Genomic DNA, 25,000 nt, shown 5'->3' with positions numbered 1-25,000 from the left:
GGTTATTTGCATAGCGACACTCCAAATGTAAAAGTGCTGTGGTGCGAATGTTTTCACATAGAGTACCTGGGGTCCCAGAATGTGAGTATGGCAGCTCCACCAGCTCCGTGGCCCCTCTGGTTGTCATGGTTATCCACAAACACCACAGCGCTACCGTTAGGCATGAAACCCCAACCCTCTCCCCAGTTTCTGAAAGAAAGTGAGTTTATGCAGATATGTTAAAATATACCTGCACACAGCATACCAACAGCACATATTGGTAACGTTTTGCTTTTGGGATGCATTTTGAATACACTGACATGGTACTGGAGTTGTTATGGACCACTGGCCATATAAAAACGACTATTTATGCTTTACTCAGTGAACGATGAGCTTTACTTAATGAACGATGAGCTCTACTTAATAAACGATGAGCTCTACTTAATTAACAATGAGCTCTACTTAATGAACGATAACCTCTACTTAATGAACGATGAGCTCTACTTAATGAACGATAACCTCTACTTAATGAACGATGAGCTTTACTTAATGAACGATGAGCTCTACTTAATAAACGATGAGCTTTACTTAATTAACGATGAGCTTTACTTAATGAACGATGAGCTCTACTTAATAAACGATGAGCTCTACTTAATGAAGGATGAGCTCTACTTAATAAATGATGAGCTCTACTTCATGAACGATAACCTCTACTTAATGAACGATGAGCTCTACTTAATAAACGATGAGCTTTACTTAATGAAGGCTCACTTCAGGTAGGAAAGCTTCTCGCCGTTCCATTTGCGCAGAACTGTGCCAAGCTTGGCTCCATACTTAAACTCGGTCACCCTGCCCAGTCCAAAGTATTCACTGGCAGTGATGGCCTCTCCACCGAGATCAATGACCTTAGGGCAAAGAAGCAAACATCCAGAGCCATTAATACTGAACAAAGAGTCAATATGTTACATTACATCACATTACATTACATTTGGCTGACGCATTTTTAACCAAAGCGACTAACAACATGGTAAACAGTTTAAGTTTTAAAACAATTCTCTCAACAATTTTAGGACAATTTAAAAAAGGTAGAGTACAGTAAGAATAAGTGCATCAGTGATTGCTGTTTTTAAACAGTTTAGTGTCAGCTCAAGACAGGTGGTAAGTGCTAGGATCATCATATGTAACATGTCATATTGAATTTTGTTGCTATGCTTCATGAACTAAAATTGAAATTTCTGTATTTGCACATAAAGCAAATTCTGTACAAATTCCCACAGTTATCATCATGCTGTTTAAGACCAAAGGCATCGACTGATTTCCTGAACTGGTCAGTTCCTGAACTACTCAATGAGATTGTGTTCTGAGTTCCTGAACTGGTCAGTTCCTGAACTACTCAATGAGATTGTGTTCTGAGTTCCTGAACTGGTCAGTTCCTGAACTACTCGATGAGATTGTTCTATATTGTGTTTATCATTGAGCTGCTCCACTCTGCCTCATGATAGATCGATCTTTATTGATGTTGTAGAAATAAATAATGTCATAGATTCACAAACACCTAGAGTAGCCTACAATAATAATAATAATAATAATAATAATAATAATAATAACAATGAATGTGTACCTCTTGAAAGATGAACGGTCTGGAGCCAGCACTAAACCAGGCGGTGTTGAGGTTGTGCAGTCTGTCGAAGACGGCCTTCATGTCTCCCGGCCACATGTGCTTGCAGGCGTCCACCCTGAACCCGGCCACACCCATGTCAATCAGCTTGTTCATGTAGTCGGCCGTCTTGCTCCGTACGTAGTCCTTCTCCAGGGCCAGGTCGAGCAGACCCACCAGACGACAGTCCCTCACCTGCGCACACAAAGGAGACGTAGGGAAATGCAGCTTGGATCAAGACACGTGTCGTGTGGCCATAGTCCTGTATATGGATTAACCCCGATTAACCCTTAAAGGTGTGGGGTTTTGAACATTCTAAAAAAAGATTCTGTTCCGCAACAATTGAAGGTTCTAAAATTCTATGTTGAATTCAATGAACCCAGATATTCTTCAGAACATTCATTTTCCAACATTGTGACGGTACACCTTTAAAGGAGAATTCCGGTGTGATATTGACCTAAAGTGTATCGAAACATGATACCGAGTGTGAACGTATGTCTCATAGCCCATCTCGGCTTGTCCCCTGCACTCCAAAATCTGGCGCTAGTTAGCCGATGCTACCAACATCTTTTTCAATAGTGGTGCTTCGGCATCGGGCTAGCCATGCAAATAAATCACTGTTTTACACCCATTTACGAGGCTCAATGTATCTCCACACTTCATTGGTAGACTTCCGAGGGCCCTGACATTTAAAACGAGACATTGAGAACTTTGAAAAAGCACTGGTAGTTTGCATGGATTCCAGTTGCTGCTACTGGAAGAAACTGGAATCCATGCATTTCCACTGAATTATTTTTGGAATCTGATCCCTTATCATACCTGTTCATTCTTACTCGTTGCTCGACTTATCGTGACTAAATTCAAGATGGCTGCAAACGTTAAACTTCGTGAAGATACTGTCTGTATAAATCGTCTTGTAAGTAAACTACCAGTGCTTTTTCAAAGTTCTCAATGTCTCGTTTTAAATGTCAGGGCCCTAGGAAGTCTACCAATGAAGTGTGGAGATACATTGAGCCTCGTAAATGGGTGTAAAACAGTGATTTATTTGCATGGCTAGCCCGATGCCGAAGCACCACTACTGAAAAAGTTGTTGGTAGCATCGGCTAACTAGCGCCAGATTTTGGAGTGCAGGGGACAAGTCGAGATGGGCTATGAGACATACGTTCACACTCGGTATCATGTTTCAATACACTTTAGGTCAATATCACACCGGAATTCTCCTTTAAGGGTTAAGTCTAGTCCGACACTAAAAGCATTTTTCAATGGACATTTTCATGGAAGTTTTCTTTCAGTCTATGACCAGTCCATGAATGGGGCAACTGGCAAGGCAATATTAAATTATAAATGATGTGAAATTGTTCATGTCAAACAACTTCACTGCATTCATTAAGAACATCACAACATCATCATGCATCTTGTGTCACAACACAAGAACATCACAACATCATCATGCATCATGTTTTTTTATGTCATCTGAGCCACAGACCTGGTTAGGGTCACCATAGTTCTCGATCTCTCCACTGCCAGTTCTGCATTTGCCATCGTTGAAGTCCAAGTTTGAGTAGGGCACGGAGGGGAAGTCCTTTGTGTTGGCGTTGAAGTAGGATCCGCAGCTTGAGTGGTGACCCTCACCTCCACCGGCTCCACACATGTGGTTGATAACCGCGTCCACATAGATGTTGACCTGTGTATACATTCAGAGATGAGAAAATATGAAGATGAGATGAGAAAATGTAAATGTAAATCAGGTTTATAGGCCAATAAGGAATTTGGTCTCTGCATTCATCCCATCCGTGAATTAGTGAACACACAGAGCACACAGTGAACACACAGTGACTTTGTGACACACTAACCCGGAGCAGTGAGCTGCCTGCTACAGCGGCGCTCGGGGAGCAGTGAGGGGTTAGGTGCCTTGCTCAAGGGCAATTCAGCCGTGGATGTGGGCATGGGAGAGTAGTGCTCAACCACTTCCCCCGCCCACCTATTTCCTACTGGGTCGGGGATCGTACCGGCAACCCTTCGGTTACAAGCCCAAAGCCCTAACCTGTAGGCCACGGGTGTGTACCAAGGGTAGTACACACTTTGTGTGAGGTACTGTTCACTGGTGAAGAGCTTAGAAATGACAGAAAGGTGTCCCACACATCCATAGGTAGCCATTCTACTGATTCCTCATTCCTCAATAGAATATCTATAGGCCTATAGGCCACGGTGTGGGCCAACTCCATGCAACAAGCATGACAATTCAAAAATGTTATTGCCATCGTAGGGTTATCTACTTTGGGATGATGCGCTCCATAAGGAGGAAATTGATACTTGAAAATAACTGCAATTAGACATTTTTTGTTAGTAGTCAATCATTTGATTGTAGAAAGACTCCACTAACAGATTGACACAGAGGTTTTTTGCCATTGAGCCCTGAAAGAAGGAAAGTCTGGAGACAATGTAATGCTGAACTGTCATACTCCTCCTCAAGTCATCAACCTCACACCTCCTCAGTGTTTTTTTGCAAGTTGTTATTTTTTTTATCTTTTATCTTATATATATCCCTCCCCCTTTATACTCACACTTCAGTCTTGTTTAATTAGCAATTATACTGTTTTTAAGTTGAACTGGCTCTTGAGCATTAGAAATGTCATTACTGATAATTTATGTATTTACGTATTTATGAGTACATGACAATAAACTTAAACTTAAACTGATACTTAATGACTGAGGACAGACATTATTAGGTCAAGCATAAGTGTGCTAGTCTTGACCGAGACACACTAATATGCATCAACACAACATTGCCACATGCATGTTTAGTGCAAAACTATTGTTAGAGTGCCTTTTACCCCAACTTTGTTGCATCTGGAGATCATATCCTGGAGCTCCTTCTCATTTCCTGATCGGGAGCACAGGTTGTATCCGATTGGCTGGTATCTCTGGTACCAGGCCCTCCAGGGGTGGTCCAGAACAATGTGTTCGCTCGGGGGGGAGATCTGGGATGGGGGTTCAACCACATTTCAACCTTCAGCACACAAACACTTTCCTGCAGGTCCACTAGAGCAAAGGGCTAATGACACAAATGTCAGTGGTTTGATTCAACAACATTTTCTGATAAACTGCGGATTCCAAACATATACTGTATCATCAGGAAGAAAATAAACAGGGCATCTGTAATAAATAATTACCTATACCTACAATCCCCATCACTAGAGGGATATAACTTCATTTAAGGCAGATAACAGCGTTAAGTGCTCCAATTCTACTGTATCACCAGTTTCATGTCGTTTTCTATACACAACAAAGTACAACAAAGTCTTCAGACTAGACATACCTGAACACCTCCGTAGCCATTTGGTGCCAGGTATCGCTCACACTCCGCAGCTATGTCCGCCCACCGCCACTCAAACAGATGGACGATGGAGGTGCGTCCATGCTTGGTGTGAGGGTTGTGCTGGGCTACGCTTAGCCCCAAAAGAGCAGCAAAAATCAGCAGCTTCATTTTCAAGCGCAGCTCAGAGGAGTGCAGCCAGAGCACTGTGGGCTTGGACTTTATACACTGTCAGCAGACACGCACACGTTGCCACATACACACATGTGTGCACACACACACACACACACTCGCAGAGATATCTGAACAGTGGGAAATATAAATAATCCTTATCTGTAGAATGAGAAAAAGTCCAGACAACAAGCTGATGTTGTTTTCCCCACCACAGAGCACTACAGGGAGACATGGTTTAATAGTGTACCATTAACATGTACCAGCATATAGAAAATGGTTTAATAATGCACCATTAACATGTAACAGCATATAGAAAATGGTTTAATAATGCACCATTAACATGTAACAGCATATAGAAAATGGTTTAAAAATGCACCATTAACATGTAACAGCATATAGAAAATGACATGTAACAGCATATAGAAAATGGTTTAATAATGCACCATTAACATGTAACAGCATATAGAAAATGACATGTAACAGCATATAGAAAATGGTTTAATAATGCACCATTAACATGTAACGGCATATAGAAAATGGTTTAATAATGCACCATTAACATGTAACAGCATATAGAAAATTGTTTAATAATGCACCATTAACATGTAACAGCATATAGAAAATGACATGAAACTGTTTACACATGGATTGCACTAAATGGATAAAATATGCACATTTCCTATTTTGCAAGAGAGGATTAATTACATTTAATTGTCGGGCCTAACTTGCACTGCATTTAATTAGCTACTGCATTTCATTGGCTCTGTACCTGTACTCTGCTAAATGACAATAAACTTGAATCTAATCTAATCTAATCTAATTTGCATGAACTTTATGTGCTTCTTAGGAGAAATGAAGTGAGGGAATGAGCAAAAATACTCAAAATTATATAATAATGATTTTGCCAACAGGGAAAGGATGCAATACCCAGCATGCTACAAACATCTGCTCTTCCCTTTTCCATTGGCTGTCCTTCACCTTGATAACATTCTCTCTTTGACCACCTTAACAGCCAAGGGGCGTAACTTTAGCTTACATAAAGGGGGGGGGGCACTTCTACACATTGATATCACAGGGGTAAATGGCAAATATGAACCATAAATTATGTCTATATCATTCGTAATAAATAATAATAAAAAATCTACTGTTTTACTACTGTTTTACTAATGTCCACAGCCTAATGTTTTTACTACTGTTTTACTGCTACACTGTTGTGTCATGCTATATTAGCACACATGACCAATGGCTTCTGCTACAGTACTGAATGTCTGTAACCCTATTACCTCAACCTGTTCTTGCACTGACATAGTTTTTTTTTATATTACCTTGTCTACATTATACTTTACTCTCCTATTTGTCCATATTATTTATGCTGGTCTCTAGACCTTATTCTTGCACTGTTGCACTGTTGGACTACTGTTGGACTACTTTTTGCACCTTCACCATGACACTCACTCTCTTGGGCACCTTACCATTCACACAGAACTACAGGACTACTGTTGGACTACTTTTGGAGTTTTTACTCAAGCACACTGTGGATTTTTTTAAATTTAATTTAATTTATATAGTATATTTTGTATTTAGTTTTGTTAGTTTTTTTTATCTTCTACTGTCTCTATTGTACAGTGGATCTACATATATCTATATATCTATCTAATTGAGCTAAAGTAAACATCGGTTTTCATGTATTCTGTATCAGTGCTGTTTTACCTCAAGATTATTGGATATTTCTGCACATTTCTACACATTTCATTCAAAAGATATTCTTTAGAGGATACATTTGTTACAATGTCACACTCACAACATGAGTTTGCATGAGTAATCATGAGTTATCATTAGTTTGATGGGCTTGCTGAGACTACTAGACAAAAGTATTTTGTACTCCCTCTACTGGTCATAAGTGAGAATACAGGTTAAGATTATGTTGCCCTCGACTGATAAAGCTCAATAGAAGCTCAAGGGCCTGAGCACAGCTATTTTTCTACTGAAAGTAATTGTCAAAAATTGTCAGGATGATTTCTAGAAATGTCAGTGGTATGATGCAACAAACAGGTATATATATATATATATATATATATATATATATATATATATATATATATATGGTCGTCCTACTATGGGACTAATAAATAGCCTCAACCCAAAAAACTGTATTTTCTTTATTATTTCGGTTTCTTTATAATTTCGGTTTGTTATTATTATTATTATTATTAATAATAATAATAAACCGAAATTATGTAAAAAAAAAAAAAAAAATTGGGCCTTAGTATTTTAATGCATGTCTATGGATCAAGTAGTACAGAAACTGTAGAAATCAGCTAAAAGAGGGCAGTGCACTGTAGTCAATACGTAACCTCCCTCCACATCTTAAGAGACGTGCTAGTGAAGTATTTTTTGTATTACAAGTCTGAATTGTAATGTTTAAATATGCAAATGAGGCTTAATCTACTGAATATGCGCTAATATGCACACATTTCCAAATTTGACACGTCCACATTGGATGAAGCCATTTGAGAGGAAAAGTTGTTATACATGATATTTTGAAGGTTCAATTTCTCCTAAATATAAATCCACTATATAACATATTCATTAGGGTACCAGTTCTTAATATTTTGTACTGAAACAATTTGCGTCTCTGACACTTTCAAAACACCACCGTATGAATGGGGGAGAGATGCTAGCACCCATGAATGAGTTTCCTCTCCATGAAATCTGCACTTCAGAACCTACATACACCAAACTTTCCAGTCATATTTATGTAAGTAATCAACTGGGGAATCAACTCCCCCCCCCCATATTAATGTAAGTAATCAACTGGGGAAGTTTCATAGTGATCTCTGCTCACTCAGGTGAAAATGCATTCTGGGAGCTCTGGGAAGTAAACTTTTGTCTCCTCATAAAGCCTAGGCAGACTTTTATTTTGGCTGCAAAGTGGGAAAGCAAAAAAGCGCATATGTGGAAACATTTTTTGTGTCAAAGATACACATACGATGCACATCTATGCTTGATATATTAGGTGTACTGTACAAATAAGGAATGAGAATGGTAAAAGTGTAAATGGAGCCAACCTACGTATGATACAAAGTCTGTCCCTGGGATTGGGTAGGCTACAACTAATGAGGATACATTATTTCCCAACAATCAAGTTACAACAAATCACCTGTAGTTTGGATGTGGGTTGCTGCCATAGGCAGTAAAATAAAGGTTGCTGCATTCATCGTGCAAGCTGCCATGAGACGTCATCGCCTATACTAGCGACTTTTATTTTGAATACACTCGGAAGCTATCCCTAAGTTTTCTCGAACAACTTCCGTCTCACGTTGATTTCACGTTTATGAATGATGTTTAGAAACTACATGTGTGTGTCTCAAAATTAAGAAGGTAAACAACGCTCATTGTTTGGTATTTAAAATATACAGTTGTGTTACTTGGTCTATGCGGTTACACATATTTGAACAACAAGTTACAATGTTTTGAATTAGTTAGCTAATATTAGCTTGCCGAATAGCGCGCAATTGAAGCCAACGTCAGCTAGCTTCCTAGGTAGCTAACCGGTAATGTTAACTCCATTGATTTGACTGGTTTGTGGGCATCATTTTACCATACCTGCTCGTATTTGCACTAAACTAACGTTAGAGTTTGTTTACATAACGTTGCATTTTGTAACTCAAGTGCGTGTCCTGTCTTTGTTTAGTAACTCCGCAACCTAACTTCTTTGCTGGGTCTGAAAACATGGAGAAGGATTCTCGTGTAAAGAAAATAGCTGCACCTTCTGTGTCCCAAATCAACGCCGAATATGTCACACAGGTGAAGACGGCTACAAGTTTGTTGCCAGACATAAACGTTGTTTTGACTGCAGAAGTTTTTCAGTTGTTCTGCTGAAGTATCATACATATATTATTGCTTCTGATGGTGTTCACCAATAGACACATTCACTTCAGCTGCTTTACTGAAACATAATGACATGTTTTGACGCGAACCTTGCAATCATTTACAGCTGGCTAACAAATATTGGGCACCCCTTGTTAAGAAAAAATTACCTTTCGACCCTAAGGTAAGCTTCTGCAATCGATTATCTTTTATCAAAAAATAAATAAATAATCTGTATTATTTACACTTACTTGTTTCTGACATGTACCTGAGCCAGATCTCTTCTTCCATTGTAGGTAATAGAGGACATATATCAGAATGAGATTCAGAAATCAAAGTAAGTTTCTTTATGAATTGTGGGTTGGTAGACATCTGGTAGACAAACTTTTCTGGTTGTAGTATAGATGTGTTCTCTGCTCAGTAATGGTCTTTTATATAATAAAAGTTTATATTTATATAATACATGTTAGGTGTAACATACCCTAGTGCATAATGTATGTATACATCTAAAGTGCATAATGTATGTATACATCTAAAGCATGTTGAGAAGCATTGTTTTTTTCCTTTCAGGTTTGCTATAAGGAAAATCATGTTGCTGGAATTCAGTCAGTACTTGGAGAATTACCTTTGGGTGAACTACACACCTGAAGTGTCTAGCAACGCCTACCTCATGTCAATCTGCTGCATAGTCAATGAGAAATTTCGTGAGAACGTGCCGGCATGGGAGGTAAGGGCGCTGTGGTAACAGAAATAAAATGAGAAGGGCATGCAGAGATCGCTGACCTCTGCTAAACCCAAATGCTGTATTGTCGCGTTACCCAAAGTGAAACTAAATTTGTAGATCTGCCCTGTGAATTAGATCTGCTTTAAATGGGCCCTGCTTTCATAGGGTCTTTCTTGGCCTATGCATTTACTTTCCACCATGTTTCTTAAAGAACAGGACTGTAACTATTGTGTAATTCTGACAGGAATAAAGGCAGATAGACAAAGCTCACTGAAAACATTACATTCCTCGGTGTAGGCAGTGCACTGAATAATCTCACACTTACATGAACTTTAGTTTAACATTTCAACCATCAGCCTTTTTCTGTACATGTTTTTAAACAGCATGTGGTTAAGTGGTGATTGTGTGACTATTTTTATTTTGTACCAAGCAAGAGCATCTTTTGAAATTCACACATGCATGTTATTTCACTATGTATAACGCGGAAGGGTCTTATATCTGCTACAATAGTAGTTGTAGAATACAAGAGTACGTACTCTAAGCGATGCTGGGTAACGTCACTTCTGTTGCCTTTCAAACAAAACAGAGAGCTAGCTCGCTACTTCCTCCCCCTCCCTCCCGTGCTGCTCCCGTGCAATTGAAACTCTCCTAAACGCGCATCTCGTCTGTGATTTGCTAGAACAGTTTGTTATGTTTTTTTGGGCTAGGTTTGCCCAGGTCGTTTTTGTTGCCCTTTTTGGAGCCTGGGCTGTCCACAGAGTTCGCACTTTTTTACAGTGTATTCAGGACACAGACAGCTAGCGGTTGGTTAGGTGATGTTTGCAGTAAGTGACCATAAAATGTTTAATCCTAAAAAACCTGTGGCCCAGAGCTTAGAGCACCTTTAATATGTAGGTACTCCTATCATCCACTACTAGTATTGAAAGATGCAGTGGTGATTCCTAACTATAGTCTCCTCTGCACTGTATCTTGCATGTTATTATTCTATTGCTGTAGCTGTAGTTCTGTGGCTTAAATGTTATTATATGTATGTAATATGTAATGTATAATGTTATTGTATTGCTGTAAGTCGCTTTTGATAAACACGTCTGCCAAATGAATACATGTAAATGTACAATATGTAATTAGCATTCTGCGGACTAGTATAGTATAGAGTCTTTATTGTCCTATTAGGATATTCTTTTTCACACATCATTTACATTGCATGCAGGATATACACAGCCTCACACATATCACATATCACATAGAACATCTAACATAAAGACACTCCTCTTTCTTCAGGTGTTTAAAAAAGAGCCCAAGCACTTCCCCTTCTTCGTAAAGTGTGTGATGGAGGCCTCGCTAGCGGGCAGGGAAAAGGGCTTGTCTTTACGGGAACAGACCGTGCTCCTGCTCTTCCTTGACCACTGCTTCAACAGCCTGGTATGTCCGGGGAAACCTTCACTTCTCGCCATTTCTCCAGAGATAGAGACTAACGTAATCGTACAGTGGTATTTATTGATGCAAACCATTATTTATACACAATCAAGATGTTTCCTTCTCTCTTTTTTTTAAAAAGCTATGACATCTATGAAATACAGACCATCATGTCTGCCTAATATGTCCACTAGATGGCAGTATTGGATTAGCATCTTGCCGCTCGTGGCTCATAATGCAAATCTTTGTTGCAGAAGCCCCAAATATTCCACCTGTCGTGTTGTATTGATCTCCAGAGCCTTCATCAGCCTCTTTTGCATATGTATGAGTTCAGTAGCAGCGGAATGAGGCAAAGTAATGAGTCATGCATGCGCCTCTCCTTCTCTCGCTTTCGCAGGAGGTGGATCTGATTCGTGAGCAGGTGCAGCAGCTCATATCTCTGCCCATGTGGATGTGCCTACTACCGGTATGCACCGCATTGCAATCATCCCTTATTCACTCACAAAGAGTCATCATGTTGGACAACCATGCAAACAGCAAGGACAACAAAACACATTGCTTGATTTTTATATTTGAAGAAATGATCATTTAAAAAAAAAATATTTACAGAGCAAAATGATAATGAATATGTAATGAAGGATTACGTGGCAAAGGTTACTCGATGCTTTATTTAGAAAGGCCACTGAGGGCAATGTTTGGCAATGCAGAGCAGCTTGCATTAATTATTTTGGCTGCTTCTGTGCGAAAGGCTTGGAAACACGTGCAGTCCTGCCTTCTGGAGACGGAGCAGATTTGTTAGTCATGATAGTGACGATGGGAGAGCTCCTATCCCCTCTCTCATTTGAAATGAAGGGGCTCGCATGAAATATTAATCTCTTTTTTCAACTGTCAAGATCTGACTAGCTCAGGTTCATCGTTTTAACGATGCCTCGCTTGAACCAAGCAGCATTACAATGAATTCGGTTTGGAAAGATGACCTTGTGCTTTTCATACTGTTTTTTTTTAGTCCAGACTGCAGCAGGAGATGAAGAAAGTTCCCAAGCTAAAGAAGTTCTGGAACCTCATCAAAAAGAACTACGAGAAGCTGGACCCAAAGAGTTCTGAGCAGTAAGACCATCACTTCCTTTCATGCATTGCCATGTGACCCCGGTTGCCTTGGATTGATGGGGGTTTTATGCATCGCTCATCCGCTCGGCTCACACCTGTCCTTGTCTCTTTTTACGCAGAGCCAAAATGGAGAGAACGTTCCTGTCGGAGCTCATCAAGAAGTTTCTCCAGGTGCTGACGTCCATCCCAGCGTCAGGTAAGAGACTCTGACGCAGGTGCCCGTTCTCAAAGCACCCCTCTGCTGCCGGCTCCCGTTCTCAAAGCACCCCTCTGCTGCCACTGAGGCTCCCAGGCCTGCTGGTCTCACTGGGCTAGCTTGCTCACTTGGTGCTCTCCTGACGTGAATTTCTTGAGCATTGAGAGGGAAAAAAAAGGTAAAAAAAATAAACTTGTTGTAGATATCGGAGCGTTGGACGTCAGATTCCAGGTTGTTGTGCAGAGCTGTGAGAATCTCTCTCGTCTTGGTGAGCCTTTGAAGCAGCTTGGCTTGGGGCCTCTATGAAACCCTGCTCTGGCTCCATCGGGGGTGTGGATGGGGAAGCTCTAAACCCTACCTTTCATCTGATCTCATCCAGGAGTGTTTAAACCCTACCTTTCATCTGATCTCATCCAGGAGTGTTTAAACCCTACCTTTCATCTGATCTCATCCAGGAGTGTTTAAACCCTACCTTTCATCTGATCCATCCTCCTGTGCTATAACATGCTAGTTGGGGAGGGAACTGAAATACAAAAACGATCAGGTAGCTGACATCATCAATTGACAGAGACTGTGCAGCAACCATTTTCCTGGACTGAATCCTGTCTGATTTGTCAGAATTTACACAGAATGACCCAACTTTCAATTTCGAGTGGTAGCATTAGATCACTAATCCAGAGAATTTTGAGTTGACCCCAAGGTTACCTCAACAGTTGATTGTCATAAAAAGCTGCCAGCACTCTGTTAAATCACTTCATAGCAGCTGTAATTGTTTGATGAATGAAGACATCATCACCGCTTTTGATTAATTAAACTCTATATTTCAGCTGACACTTTGCTTATGTGTTCAGTCAATGACTGAAACCGCAACATGCTACCTCCATAAGCTATTATTCTCTCATTGCTTTCACCATGGAAGGTTGGGGAAAATGGATGAAATGAAACACACTAGAGAGGTAGCGCACCCCTCCCTTCAGTATTCCCAGAGAAACTGCACAGAGTTTCGTTTTTGTTTGGGGGACAGGATGCCCCCACTTTATGTCCAGTTTCCGGAGCCTGGGCTGCCCACAGAGACCGGCTTTTTTTGCAGTGCACTCACACAATGAGCAGCTAGCGGATTGTGAGGAGATGAATGGGGTCTGACTGCACTTTTAATCAATATGTCGACCATCCCCTCGAGCTGCACCCATCACCTCTAGCTGCACCCATCACCTCTAGCAGCACCCATCACCTTTAGCAGCACCCATCCCACCCATCACCTTTAGCAGCACCCATCCCTTCAGTGTTCCCAGAGAAACTGCACAGAGTTTCGTTTTTGTTTGGGGGACAGGATGCCCCCACTTTATGTCCAGTTTCCGGAGCCTGGGCTGCCCACAGAGACCGGCTTTTTTTACAGTGCACTCACACAATGAGCAGCTAGCGGATTGTGAGGAGATGAATGGGGTCTGACTGCACTTTTAATCAATATGTCGACCATCCCCTCGAGCTGCACCCATCACCTCGAGCTGCACCCATCACCTCTAGCTGCACACATCCCACCCATCACCTCGAGCTGCACCCATCACCTCGAGCTGCACCCATCACCTCGAGCTGCACCCAGCAGTTTTAGGATTCCAAAGAAGCAACGGTGCTGCCATTTTGATTCCCCCTCCTCCCAAAGACCCACATGTTTTTGTAGTGAAAATGCACCTTTATTATGTTTATGTTAATGCTATTTGGCAGATGCTTAAAGCGATGGTTCGGAGTAATTTCACTTTAGGGTCCTTTGCACCATGACCCCGAGCCAAACACCCTCCCAGAACCTGTAGAAAGTCATTAGTTTCTGACAGCGCTACTCGACCAGGTGACCAGGGCTCGACCAAGAGGAAACAGGTTCTGGGAGGGTGTTTGGCTCGGGGTCATGGTGCAGAGGAAAATGAAATTACTCCGAAACATCGCTTTAAAGTGGAAAAGCCCACATTAAGCATAGCAGTAAAAGTATTAGATGGGATCTTTTGTGTGGTATTTCTCAGGGCTAACATACTGTGTGTGTGTGTGTGTGTGTGTGTGTGTGTGTGTGTGTGTGTTTTCCAGGAGCTGTTTCCATGGAGGCCGTGCATTACTGTGAGCGATTCATTGAGCTCATGATTGACCTGGAGGTAAGCTCACACCCGTCCAGCCACCTTAAGGCATCACTCCCAACACATATCACTGGAGAAACGGATGTGAAAAACATCTTGCCCCATGTATGATGTCTATCCATTGTATTATCCATATGACTGTCTGTTCCAAACATGTTGTCCCACCTGCCTGAGAAATGCCTTTTAAAGGTACATTATGCAAGATTTTCACCTTTATGAAGCCTTTGATGGTAAACAAACTTGTAATAGGCGAATCGTTCACCTAGAATAGCTATACAGCATAGACATAGTGAGTCCCTACCGAGAAAACCAGCCATGCAACTTCCGAGAGTGGCGCCCCTCCGAAACTCAGTCCCCTCCGTCTGTCATTATCAGTCCTTCCTCTTCGCTGCTGTGGCCGTTTATGATCCAATCAGCAACATATCAGAAATATAGATAAGAACATCAATCTCTTATCTATATTTCTGATGTTTTCACGTATTCTAAAAGCGACTATTCCGTTGTGTCTGGAGTGTGTCTGTGTGTGGACATTGTGTCTGGAGTGTGTCTGTGTGTGGACATTGTGTCTGGAGTGTGTCTGTGTGTGGACATTGTGTCTGGAGTGTGTCTGTGTGTGGATTTTCCTCTTTGCCTCTCCTCTCCATGATTTCCTTCAGACAAAGAGAAGCCTCATCACACACACACACACACACACACACACACACACACACACACACACACACACTCTGTCTCTCTCTGTGTGGAGTGAATTGATTAAGTGTGACAGGCTATACTTCCCTTTCCGGGCGAGAGAGTGGCAAAAGGCCCTGGAGAAATACCAGCTTTATTATCGTTTTTAAAATTAGCGCTTGAAGCCTACAGTCTACGCATCTGGAGGATGACATCCTCGTTAAGTTTGTGTGTGTGTGTGTGTGTGTGTGAGAGAGAGAGTGAGGGTAGTGTCCCACTCTTTGGAGATTGCTTCTCTCTCTCCCTGAGGCCGTGAGCAGGGATGCCTCATTTGTTTTGGTACGCTATGTGTAATTTGTGCATGGTGAACATTTGATACACGTCTTCTTTCTCCCTCTCCCACACACACACACTTTCTGCAACCAAAATCATGTTTCTTACATTGCTGTTTTTAATAAGCACCTCACTTAACCTTGGTTGGCTGATAGATGTGTTCAAAGACAGGAAGAATTTTGCGGCGACTTTTCCGAAACAGGTCGCGTGCACGTTGTGAAGGCCTGATATCAGCTGGGCTGCTGATGCACGCAGCTATAGGGGAATTGATCAAAGGCGCCCTCTCTGGCAACCCCAGAGGGCGTCCGGCCGCCCGAGCAGATCCATCACCCTCCGATCCAGGGCGTGGCGTGTGGACGCCTGCCAAAGGGCTGGTCCAGCGCAGCGGCCAGGTTCACGGAGTCGAGCGCTAAATAGGGAAGTTCCCCTAGCTGTGCATGTGGAACAGGAACAGCAACTATAAACATGCTGGTAGCTGAATGGGTCGGTATGACCCCCAACCAGCTATGGTTTTGAATATCTTTGTTTCACATTTCACATGCTGTAGGTAGAGCTTAGATGTTATTAGGTGGTTGTTGTTGATGTTATTGTTGCGGCCTTTGTTGTTGCTGGTGTTGTTATTTCTGTTCTTGTCATCTTTGTTGTTGCTATTATTATTATTATTGTTATTGTTGTTGGTGTTGTGGTCGCGGTCATGGTTGTTGTTGCTGCTGATGTGGTGTTTATTGTTGTTGTTGTTGATGTTGTTTTGTTTGCTGCACCTTGATGCTCCCAGTAAGTGCGTGAACTTGAAGAATGTTTCCCACTCCGCTCGGCCCAGTTTGTGTGTCTCGTCAGCGCATGGCGGTTATGAGGAAATAAAAGCCTGCTAGTCCAAGAAGGGCACTTTTATTATCGTTTACTGTTTACTGCATGGACCCTTCCTCTGACTAAATTGTTGGTATTGATCTCTCTCCTTGCCTCTTCTTCCACCCTCTTTCCCTCCATCCCTCTCTCCTATTCACTCCTTTATATTTTCTTCCCCTTCCTGTCTCTACCCCTCCCTCCTTTCTCTCTTTCTTCCATTCTTCTCCTTTCCTCCGCTTCCTTCTCTCCCTCTCCCTCTCCCTCTCCCTCTCCCTCTCTCTCTCTCTCTCTCTCTCTCTCTCTCTCTCTCTCTCTCTCTCTCTCTCTCCCCCTCCCCCTCTCTCTCTCTCTCTCCATCCCTCCATCCCCCACAGGCTCTCCTGCCGACCCGTCGCTGGTTTAACACGGTCCTGGACGACTCCCACCTGGTGGTGAGCTGCCACCTGTCTCCTCTGAGTCAGAGAGAGAAGGAGGGACACCTCTTCTGTCAGGTACACTCTTACCTTACGTACACACTTACCTTACGTGCACACTTACATTGTGTTGCTTTAATATCTATATTATTAGCTAGGTAGATATTAGAATGTCCTAAAAGTAAAATAAAGTAACTTACTTAGTTGTTTCTTTCTAAGGGAAACAAAACATCTGCCATGGCTAAGAGAGATCAACTGCATGTTGCAAGACTATGTGTGTGTGTGTGTGTTTGTTTATTGCTGCCAAACACATCACCCCATTGGGGACAAATATAGTGTCTACTAGTGCTAATGGCTGTACAGGCTTTTCACTGTGGGCTTGTGGAACTGAGATGCAAATGATGGTTTAAGTCGTGGCCCTCGGCTCTGTCTGGGATTGGAGATCAGAACTTGTTTACCTCCTCGAGGGAGAAAGTTCTAGTTGTTTTTGTTTTGGTGAGATGTTCTGCTGTGTCACTGTGTGTGTGTATTTGTGTAGATGATGCGTGTGTATTCCTGAGTTCCAAATAGGAATATACTTATCTCTGTGTTACATCCTCCCTTTCCTTCCTCTGTCTCTCCCTAAAACTCTCTGCTTTTTCTCTGTCTTTCTCTCTCTCTCCCCTTCTCTCTCTCTCTCTCTCTCCCTCTCTCTCTCCCTCCCTCCCTCTCTCCCTCCCTCCCTGTCTGTCTCTTTCCAGCTGCTTGACATGCTGAAGTTCTACACAGGCTTTGAGATAAACGATCAGACGGGCAACGCTCTCACAGCCAAAGAGATGACAACCCTTCACTACGACAGGATCACGTCTCTGCAGGTGTGTGTGTGTGTGTGTGTGTGTTTTGTGCGCTCCACTTGGCAAAAATAGCACCCTTCTTCCAGTACTTTTCAGGATTCAGAATAAAAGAAATAGAAGTTTTACAGAAGAGTTTTCTAGTGCAGCACTTACCCAAAGTTTAGAAAACCCTTACGTGTGTGTATACGTGTGTGTGTGTGTGTGGGGAGATGTGATCTCTGTCAGAAGTCAAGCTAATTGACCTGGCTTAAGCACACAGCCATCTAGGGAACTAGAGAGTGTGTGTGGCTGGTCAAGAGTGACAAGGTTTCAGCCCTGTGTGTGTTTTTCATTCCGTGTATGTGTGTGCGTCTGTGCGTGTGAATGCGTCTCTGCGCTTGTGTGTGTGCGTGTGAATGCGTCTCTGCGCTTGTGTGCGTATGTGTGTGCGTCTGTGCGTGTGAATGCGTCTCTGCGCTTGTGTGTGCGTCTGTGCGTGTGAATGCGTCTCTGCGCTTGTGTGTGTGCGTGTGAATGCGTCTCTGCGCTTGTGTGTGTGTGTGTGAATGCGTCTCTGCGCTTGTGTGTGTGTGTGTGTGAATGCGTCTCTGCGCTTGTGTGTGTGTGTGTGTTGAGCTGCCTCCTCTGGTCAGCTGGCCGTCACACTCCTGCTGGGATCTGGAGGTCCCACTGGATGGCTGCAAAGGACTGTGGGTAATGAGCTGGCTAGCCAAAGTCGCCAGTCCACCACACACACACACACACACACACACACACACACCATCTGTGGTGAGCCTTTCATCTGCTTTGTCTTTCTTCTGTCAGAGAACTGAGGAGCTCATGAAAGCCCCTTTGAGTGAGTGGGATGTGTGTATGTGTATGAATATTTTTTTATATCTGTGTGTGTGTGTGTCTCTGTCTGTCTGTCTGAGTGTGTGTTTTTTTGTGTGTACGGCTGTTGTATGTGTGCATATGATAGGTTAATAAGTTCATGCCTTGTTCATAGGTTAATAAGTTCATGTTTCAAGTCAGGCTTTCGATCAATACATTAAGAGAGGAGAGAGGAGAGAGAAGAGAGAAGAGAGAAGAGAGAAGAGAGAGGAGAGGAGGGGAGAGAGGGGAGAGAGGAGGAGGGGAGAGGAGAGAGGAGAGGAGAGAGGAGAGGAGAGAGGAGAGGAGAGAGGAGAGGAGAGAGGAGTGGAGAGAGAGGCTATGAATTCCCCCACCACCTGCTCACATCATGAACACAACAGCCAGACATCAAACCAGCTCTCCTCTCCCTCTCGTCCCCTCCCTTTCTCTCTCTCTAAAGCCAGCTCTCTCTCTCTCCCTCTCTCTCTCTCTCTCTCCCTCCCTCTCTCTCTCCCTCTCTCTGGGGCAAGATGGCTGCCTGATACTGCAGACAGAGCTGCCTCAGCTGCTAGTGTTTGGTGTGATGCAGAGAAATAACACTCACTCAGTAGAAATAAAGTTTATTCATCTGCACTGAAATAACACTCACTCAGTAGAAATAAAGTCTATTCATCTGCACTGAAATAACACTCACTCAGTAGAAATAAAGTTTATTCATCTGCACTGAAATAACTCTCACTCAGTAGAAATAAAGTCTATTCATCTGCACTGAAATGTCCTAAATGTCATGACATTTCGGCCAAAAGACCCCATCAGATGAAGAGATTAGGCAGAGACTTACTCAGTTGAACCAAAACTTACATCCTACTGCAGAGGGTTTTTTTTTTTTTCATAAAAAAACAAAACCAAAGCTCAGCTACTGTATGATATCTATGAGGTGCTAGGCTAGTTAAATAGTTAAAGTGTGCCAGACAATAGAAATGCTAACTCTGTTTGTGTGTGTGTGTGTGTTTCAGAGAGCGGCTTTCGCCCACTTTCCTGAGCTGCAGGACTTCGCCCTGTCCAACGTGGCCGCGGTGGACACACGGGAGTCCCTCACCAAGCAGTTCGGCCACCTCAGGTGTGTGTGTGTGTGTGTGTGTGTGTGTGTGTGTGTGTGTGTGTCAGTGACTGTAGAGAGCGTGAACACCTATGCACCTACGTGTGATGAAGCCCAGATTGGTCAGCTGTCTGGGCTAAACTGGAGTCACACTCTGGGCAGAAAATAGAATTTAATTAATTGTTGTCAACCAAAATGTGTAGTTAAATAAAGTAGCTTACTTGTTTATCTGAAAGGGAAACAAAACATCTGCCATGACTAAGAGTGATAAACTGCATGTTCTAAGACTGTGTGTGTGTATGTGTGTGTCTGTATGTGTGTGTGTGTGTATGTGTATGCGGCTGTGTATGTGCTCATTGTACTTTTTTCAATTCAATTAAATTCAAAGCACTTTATTTGTCCCCAAGGGGCAATTTAAAAGGGCACATTACAGTAGCTTATTCAGTGATTCAAGGAACAAGGGACACAATCAACCACGTGACCAGCACGCATACTGTACGATCAAGCAACACACATATTTCACCGGCACACTGGACAGTCAATACACACCACCAGAGCCATATAAAGGTAGAGTTGCGACAACTCCATTGACGCTAATGTTCCATTTTTTTTCAACAATGGCGGCTAATGGAAGCCTCATAGTTCCCGAAAGTTAACAATTTATAATAGCAGCAGTGCAGTTACAGACTGTTTGTAGCCAACATTTCAGACTCAGACTTACATTATTGGCTCATCCGAATAATAATAATAGTAACAGTAACAACAGTAATAGTAGTAAAGTAATAGTATTAATAACCTAATTATAATAATAAACTATTTATGTATCGACTATGACAGCTTTTCTGCTGCTCAGTTTTTATCAGTTCCTTATCAAATAAATTAAAAGAGGCTAAAGCCCAATAAATGTGCCACACATAATAACCTAATATAAGATGCCTATACCATTTCAATTAGGCAGCACTAGGCAACACCACAAACGAGCTGTCATTACGTTTTTGCGTTTGTAGCCTACAACTTTTATGACGTGACGTGTCTTGGGCATTTAGCTTTACCATCATGTCAACATAGTTGTAACGTTATGCAATGCTCATCTAGGCTATGGATTAGTGGTTTAATTTTAAAAAGGGCAGCAAAAGTGGGATAAAGTGCAACTGCTTCCCCAAAACAATTCCTCCATAACTGTGGATTTAATCGTTTGATATGTGGATAACTTTCAGTGGACTAAACACATAAAAGGTAAGATTTTGTGATCACAAAGCTAGCTGGTTCGTTAAATATGGCGAAGCATATTTACAGCCAACTTTGTAGGCCTACTTGCAGCAGTGAAACTGAGTTTGTTGTTAACATTGTTGGTAACGTAAACGTTTCTTCAGTTAGGAGCAGGACTGTTTTTTTTATTTTGCATTCATTTTCATTGGCAAAAGCTAGCCTATGCATGAGAGAACCTAGATTTGAGGGAGCTGCAGCTGTTAGCATCTGCAGGTCATATTAACACAGCAGGGCACACTAGCCCAGTGATGGCTAGCCCAGTGATGAAGGATCGTGTAAAATCCCCATCCCCAGAAAGTTTCAAACCAAGCTTGCGCTGATGATGCATGATCACTGATCAAATTGTTATTTTCTGACACAATGCACACCATTTCCAGGTGCTCACCTGTCTGAATCTCAAGCTCTTTAGCCTAGCATCTGCTGTCCACAGCACGGTGAATGACAAACGATGACAAAATGCTGTTCATGTTTATGAGTTCATATCCTGGTTATTTATCGAAGGACTTACATGTCACGTTTTATATTTTATTATGATCACTCGCATTACCATGGGGTTACTAAATAGGTAGGTCTAATGCTACGGTTAACTTAGAATGCCCACCATTACACTGGAGATGTTAAAAAACTTTTAAACTTTTTTTATTCTGCCGCGACGATAGGCTAGGCTTGGCTAGGTAATTCGCTCATTAGCTCAGATCAGTGACTACCAGATGAAACGCGGGGTAGAAAGCTCAAACAAGTAATGTTAGACTAGCTGTGTTACAGTTTCTCGTTGCAATCAAAATTTCACAGGAGCTCCATGCGCTTTTGTAGGCTACACGCAGTCTCAAAAACACTGTTTACAGCTTTTCGAGTCACTGTACGAGGTCATTTATTTTATATAGCGATAATTTAGATACACTTATGGGGTGGGTGCAATAGCGTTTTCTAAAGAATCTCTTCTTTTGTACAGAAATTAATATTAAGTGACACATACGTAAAAGGGCGGAAAAAAACGTCACCTTATATAGCAGGCTAAGATATAAGGTCTGGAATTTAATTTAATATTGTTGTAATGGTAGGATAACTACATAGTTTACACAAAAATTACACTGTGTTATAAATAGTGTATATCAATGCATTTATTGACTGTCAATTAACCAAAATCGTGACTCTGTCTATCATTGAACAGTAGCCTATTTAATGCATTCTAATCCATTGTCAATCACTTCCGGGAACTATTTGAAGTTTACATGAACCACGTGACCTTAACGTTGTTCATGTAAAAATGTTAAAAGTTCTTCAAGTGCTTCCTTAGTGCTACAATTAAAAAATGTGCGTATAGAGGCTATTACAATCATGTCCGTCAGTTCTCATTCATAAGCTGGACAGCCCTCGGGATGAAGGTTGCCTTCCTTCTCTGTGTCCGGCAAAGCGGACAGCGGAGTCTGCGTCCTGAGGGGAGCCACATTTAAACTCAGGAAACAGGATGTGAGAGGGGTCCTGAATAATCCTGCGTGCTACCTTAACAGTCTTTTGGTCACATAGGGCAGTGAGAGTTCGGACGGGCTGCTCAATGATTTTTGAGCAGACCTTGACCACATTCAACAGACGGTTTCTGTCTTGAAGGGTGATGGAGTGGAACCAGCTAGTGAAAGAGAAGGTTATTACATTTTCAATGAAAGCATAGTAGAATGTGGTGAGAATGCCTTTGTTAATCCCAAATGACTTCAGCTTCCTAAGTAGGTATTGTCTCTGATGGCATTTTTTAAGGATTTCCTCTGTGTTTGAGGAAAACCTTAGCAGGTTGTCGAAGGCTGTTCCCAGGTATTTGTATACCTCCACTATCTCCACTGGCTCCTGCTGGATGACAGTGGTGACTGCCTCAGCCAACTGTCTCTGTTTGGGTGAGAAGGTTATAATCATGTCCTTGGTTTTGCTTATGTTCAGCTCAAGACAAGATTTTTCGCACTGTCTTTCTTAGCTTCAGATCAATTGTTACACAGAAGGTGAAGTCATTGTTTGTGTGTGTGCACGTGCACAGCTTCTACAGCTCATAGTCATTATAGTTGCCTATAGATGCCTAGCCTAGAAATCTAGACGCACCCTAGCGGCAGCAAATGTAATTTGCAGCCAGGGTAGTCTAGCAACTCTCCGTTGGCTTGCGAGCTGGAAAAATTAAACTTCGATCAGGCCAATAACATTGTGTATAGAGTCGGTGGGCGGGCTTAACATGGCAGAGTTGCGACGGTTCCGCGTGAATTTCCTGCTACTTGAAAATAAAGATGGATGCAGCTGTTGGCGAACAGCGTGACACGGTTAAGCTTTTTTCAAAAGTTTGATCAACTAGCGCATGGGACTCATGAGTTGTAGACCCTACATCTTGATGTGGGTCTGGTTCATCAGGCTAAGTTATGCCTCCAGACAAGCTGAATTTCTCTAGGTTAGCTAAGCCTTTTTATCACCGTGTGTGTGTTGGGGGTGGGGGGGGTGGGGGTTTAGGGCCCGCGGTGGAGCCGCTGAAATGGCAGCGCCAAATCAATCGCTGGCTGTCAGGAGGAGAATTGGACCGTGATGAGCTAACGGGTAGCTATTAGCGAGCGCCGGAGCCGTAGCGGGCTGTGCGAAGGAAACAGTATGGACCTAATTGCCTCTTGGTCCTTCCTGCTCGTGGGATCAATGACCCGTGAGCCGAACGAGGAGTGGAGACGAGAACAGAGGAGAACAGAGAGGCAGCAGTTGGGGAACGGCCCGTCAGGCTCTTATTACTGTGGAACATCGCAGCTATAGAGAGTGTGTATGTGTATATATATATATATATATATATATATATATATATTATACAGCCATAATAGGCATATACCTAAATGCCTCATAGAAATAGCAGAAATACAATAGAAATGGAGAGGGCGGGAGGTGTCCTGTCAACGATTTGATTCGATTTCCCGATGTATCACAATGCGTCACATCCTCAATTTTCTAAATTACTGCAGTTGGCTAAATTTTCATTAGAGGTGTAGATGGCTACATTTCCATTAGAGGTGTAGGCCTAATCTTCACATGCACAACTCCGTCTGATTACAACAGACTCGGAGGATCATTTGATTATCATATGATTCTCAAGGCATCTTGGCCTTCTCATTATTAATACATACAAGTACCCAGATTTGATTTAATTTCCCCTCGTAAGTCATTAAGAGATGAAGCTGTCTCTTTTTCAAAAGAAGAATTTCAAGGCCTATGTCTACACTTAATATATTGCAGCCTCTTGCATTCTAAATAGGCTACACCTTGCTATTGCTTTCACATGAAATCAAATTAGGTGCAAAATATCAGTTATAAAATGATCAGAAACGTATATCATATCATATATGTAAAGGTTATTGAAAAAAAATGGGTTGTATTATGCTTATATGGTACACAGGAAGTAATAGGCTATAAGAATTGAGGCTGATCTGTGATGTGAACGCGTTATACTGCGATTAAATATGATGATACTAACGTGTTACTGCACCTGACTATCGGCACCAGACCCAATGGATTGTGTAGGCTACTCCTCATGTAAACTAATTCAATAGACCTAACCGTAAGTGAACTTTTTATGCACATCTGTGATGGTGGCGAACGCGATGGAAAGACCTGCTTTGCCAGTGTCTTAAATACACACTAAGTTGATGCAAAGGTTGCTTTAGGTATTTGTCTCGCCTCTCTGTCGTTAGGGAGAAAGTAGCGGCCTGGTGTGGTAGCCTACATGGGCAAAGGAAAAGTAGAGCCCATTAAATGGATCGGACACACCAATCAGATTCACTTTCGTTGCGTTGACGTTTTGGTTGCGGTGTGCACTCGTCCCAATTCCTTACTGAATTTGATATGATTTAAATAGCACAATATAGAAAACCATTGTGTGGCGGTCTATGTTGATAAGTCTATGTTGATAAGTCTATGGTGATAAGTCAAAGTTAATATGTTAATAAGTCAATCGGTGGGAAACACTGAATGAGTAAGCACCTGTGTCCGGTACGGTCAGGTCAGGTTTTCATCATAGTTTTTGTCAGGTGCGACTTTGCATTTTTTTAGGTAAGGACTAGAAGACTAGTATTATGCAAGAATTCCTCTAGATGTAATTTCTATGAGAATAATGTTTTTTTAACAGATAGATTAGAATAATA

At 42.1% G+C, this 25,000-nt stretch overlaps 2 protein-coding genes across 2 annotated transcripts in view; one reads left to right on the top strand and one right to left on the bottom strand.

Annotated features, from left to right (window-relative positions):
* LOC121718325 (alpha-amylase-like) overlaps positions 1-5,216 on the bottom strand; it is a 10,001-nt gene extending 4,785 nt beyond the window's left edge. Inside the window, exons 1-6 of the mRNA XM_042103347.1 lie at positions 4,956-5,216; positions 4,471-4,617; positions 3,123-3,320; positions 1,601-1,831; positions 751-884; positions 67-189 (exon numbers count right to left, since the gene is read on the bottom strand). Of these exons, the coding sequence (XP_041959281.1) occupies positions 67-189; positions 751-884; positions 1,601-1,831; positions 3,123-3,320; positions 4,471-4,617; positions 4,956-5,123 (1,001 nt within the window). The 5' untranslated portion in view covers positions 5,124-5,216. The remainder of the gene's footprint in view (positions 1-66; positions 190-750; positions 885-1,600; positions 1,832-3,122; positions 3,321-4,470; positions 4,618-4,955) is intronic.
* A 3,217-nt stretch (positions 5,217-8,433) lies between these two features.
* The window catches only part of aqr (aquarius intron-binding spliceosomal factor), a 97,642-nt gene continuing 81,075 nt past the window's right edge, over positions 8,434-25,000 (top strand). The window contains 13 exon segments of the mRNA XM_042105144.1: positions 8,434-8,507; positions 8,821-8,933; positions 9,124-9,180; positions 9,293-9,333; positions 9,567-9,723; positions 11,002-11,142; positions 11,534-11,602; positions 12,143-12,243; positions 12,363-12,439; positions 14,513-14,577; positions 16,782-16,898; positions 17,561-17,674; positions 19,501-19,604. Of these exon segments, the coding sequence (XP_041961078.1) occupies positions 8,859-8,933; positions 9,124-9,180; positions 9,293-9,333; positions 9,567-9,723; positions 11,002-11,142; positions 11,534-11,602; positions 12,143-12,243; positions 12,363-12,439; positions 14,513-14,577; positions 16,782-16,898; positions 17,561-17,674; positions 19,501-19,604 (1,118 nt within the window). The 5' untranslated portion in view covers positions 8,434-8,507; positions 8,821-8,858.

Source organism: Alosa sapidissima, chromosome 1 (assembly GCF_018492685.1).
Source record: "Alosa sapidissima isolate fAloSap1 chromosome 1, fAloSap1.pri, whole genome shotgun sequence".
NCBI classification, from domain to species: Eukaryota; Metazoa; Chordata; class Actinopteri; order Clupeiformes; family Clupeidae; genus Alosa; species Alosa sapidissima.
This window is presented reverse-complemented; position numbering and strand designations above follow the sequence as displayed.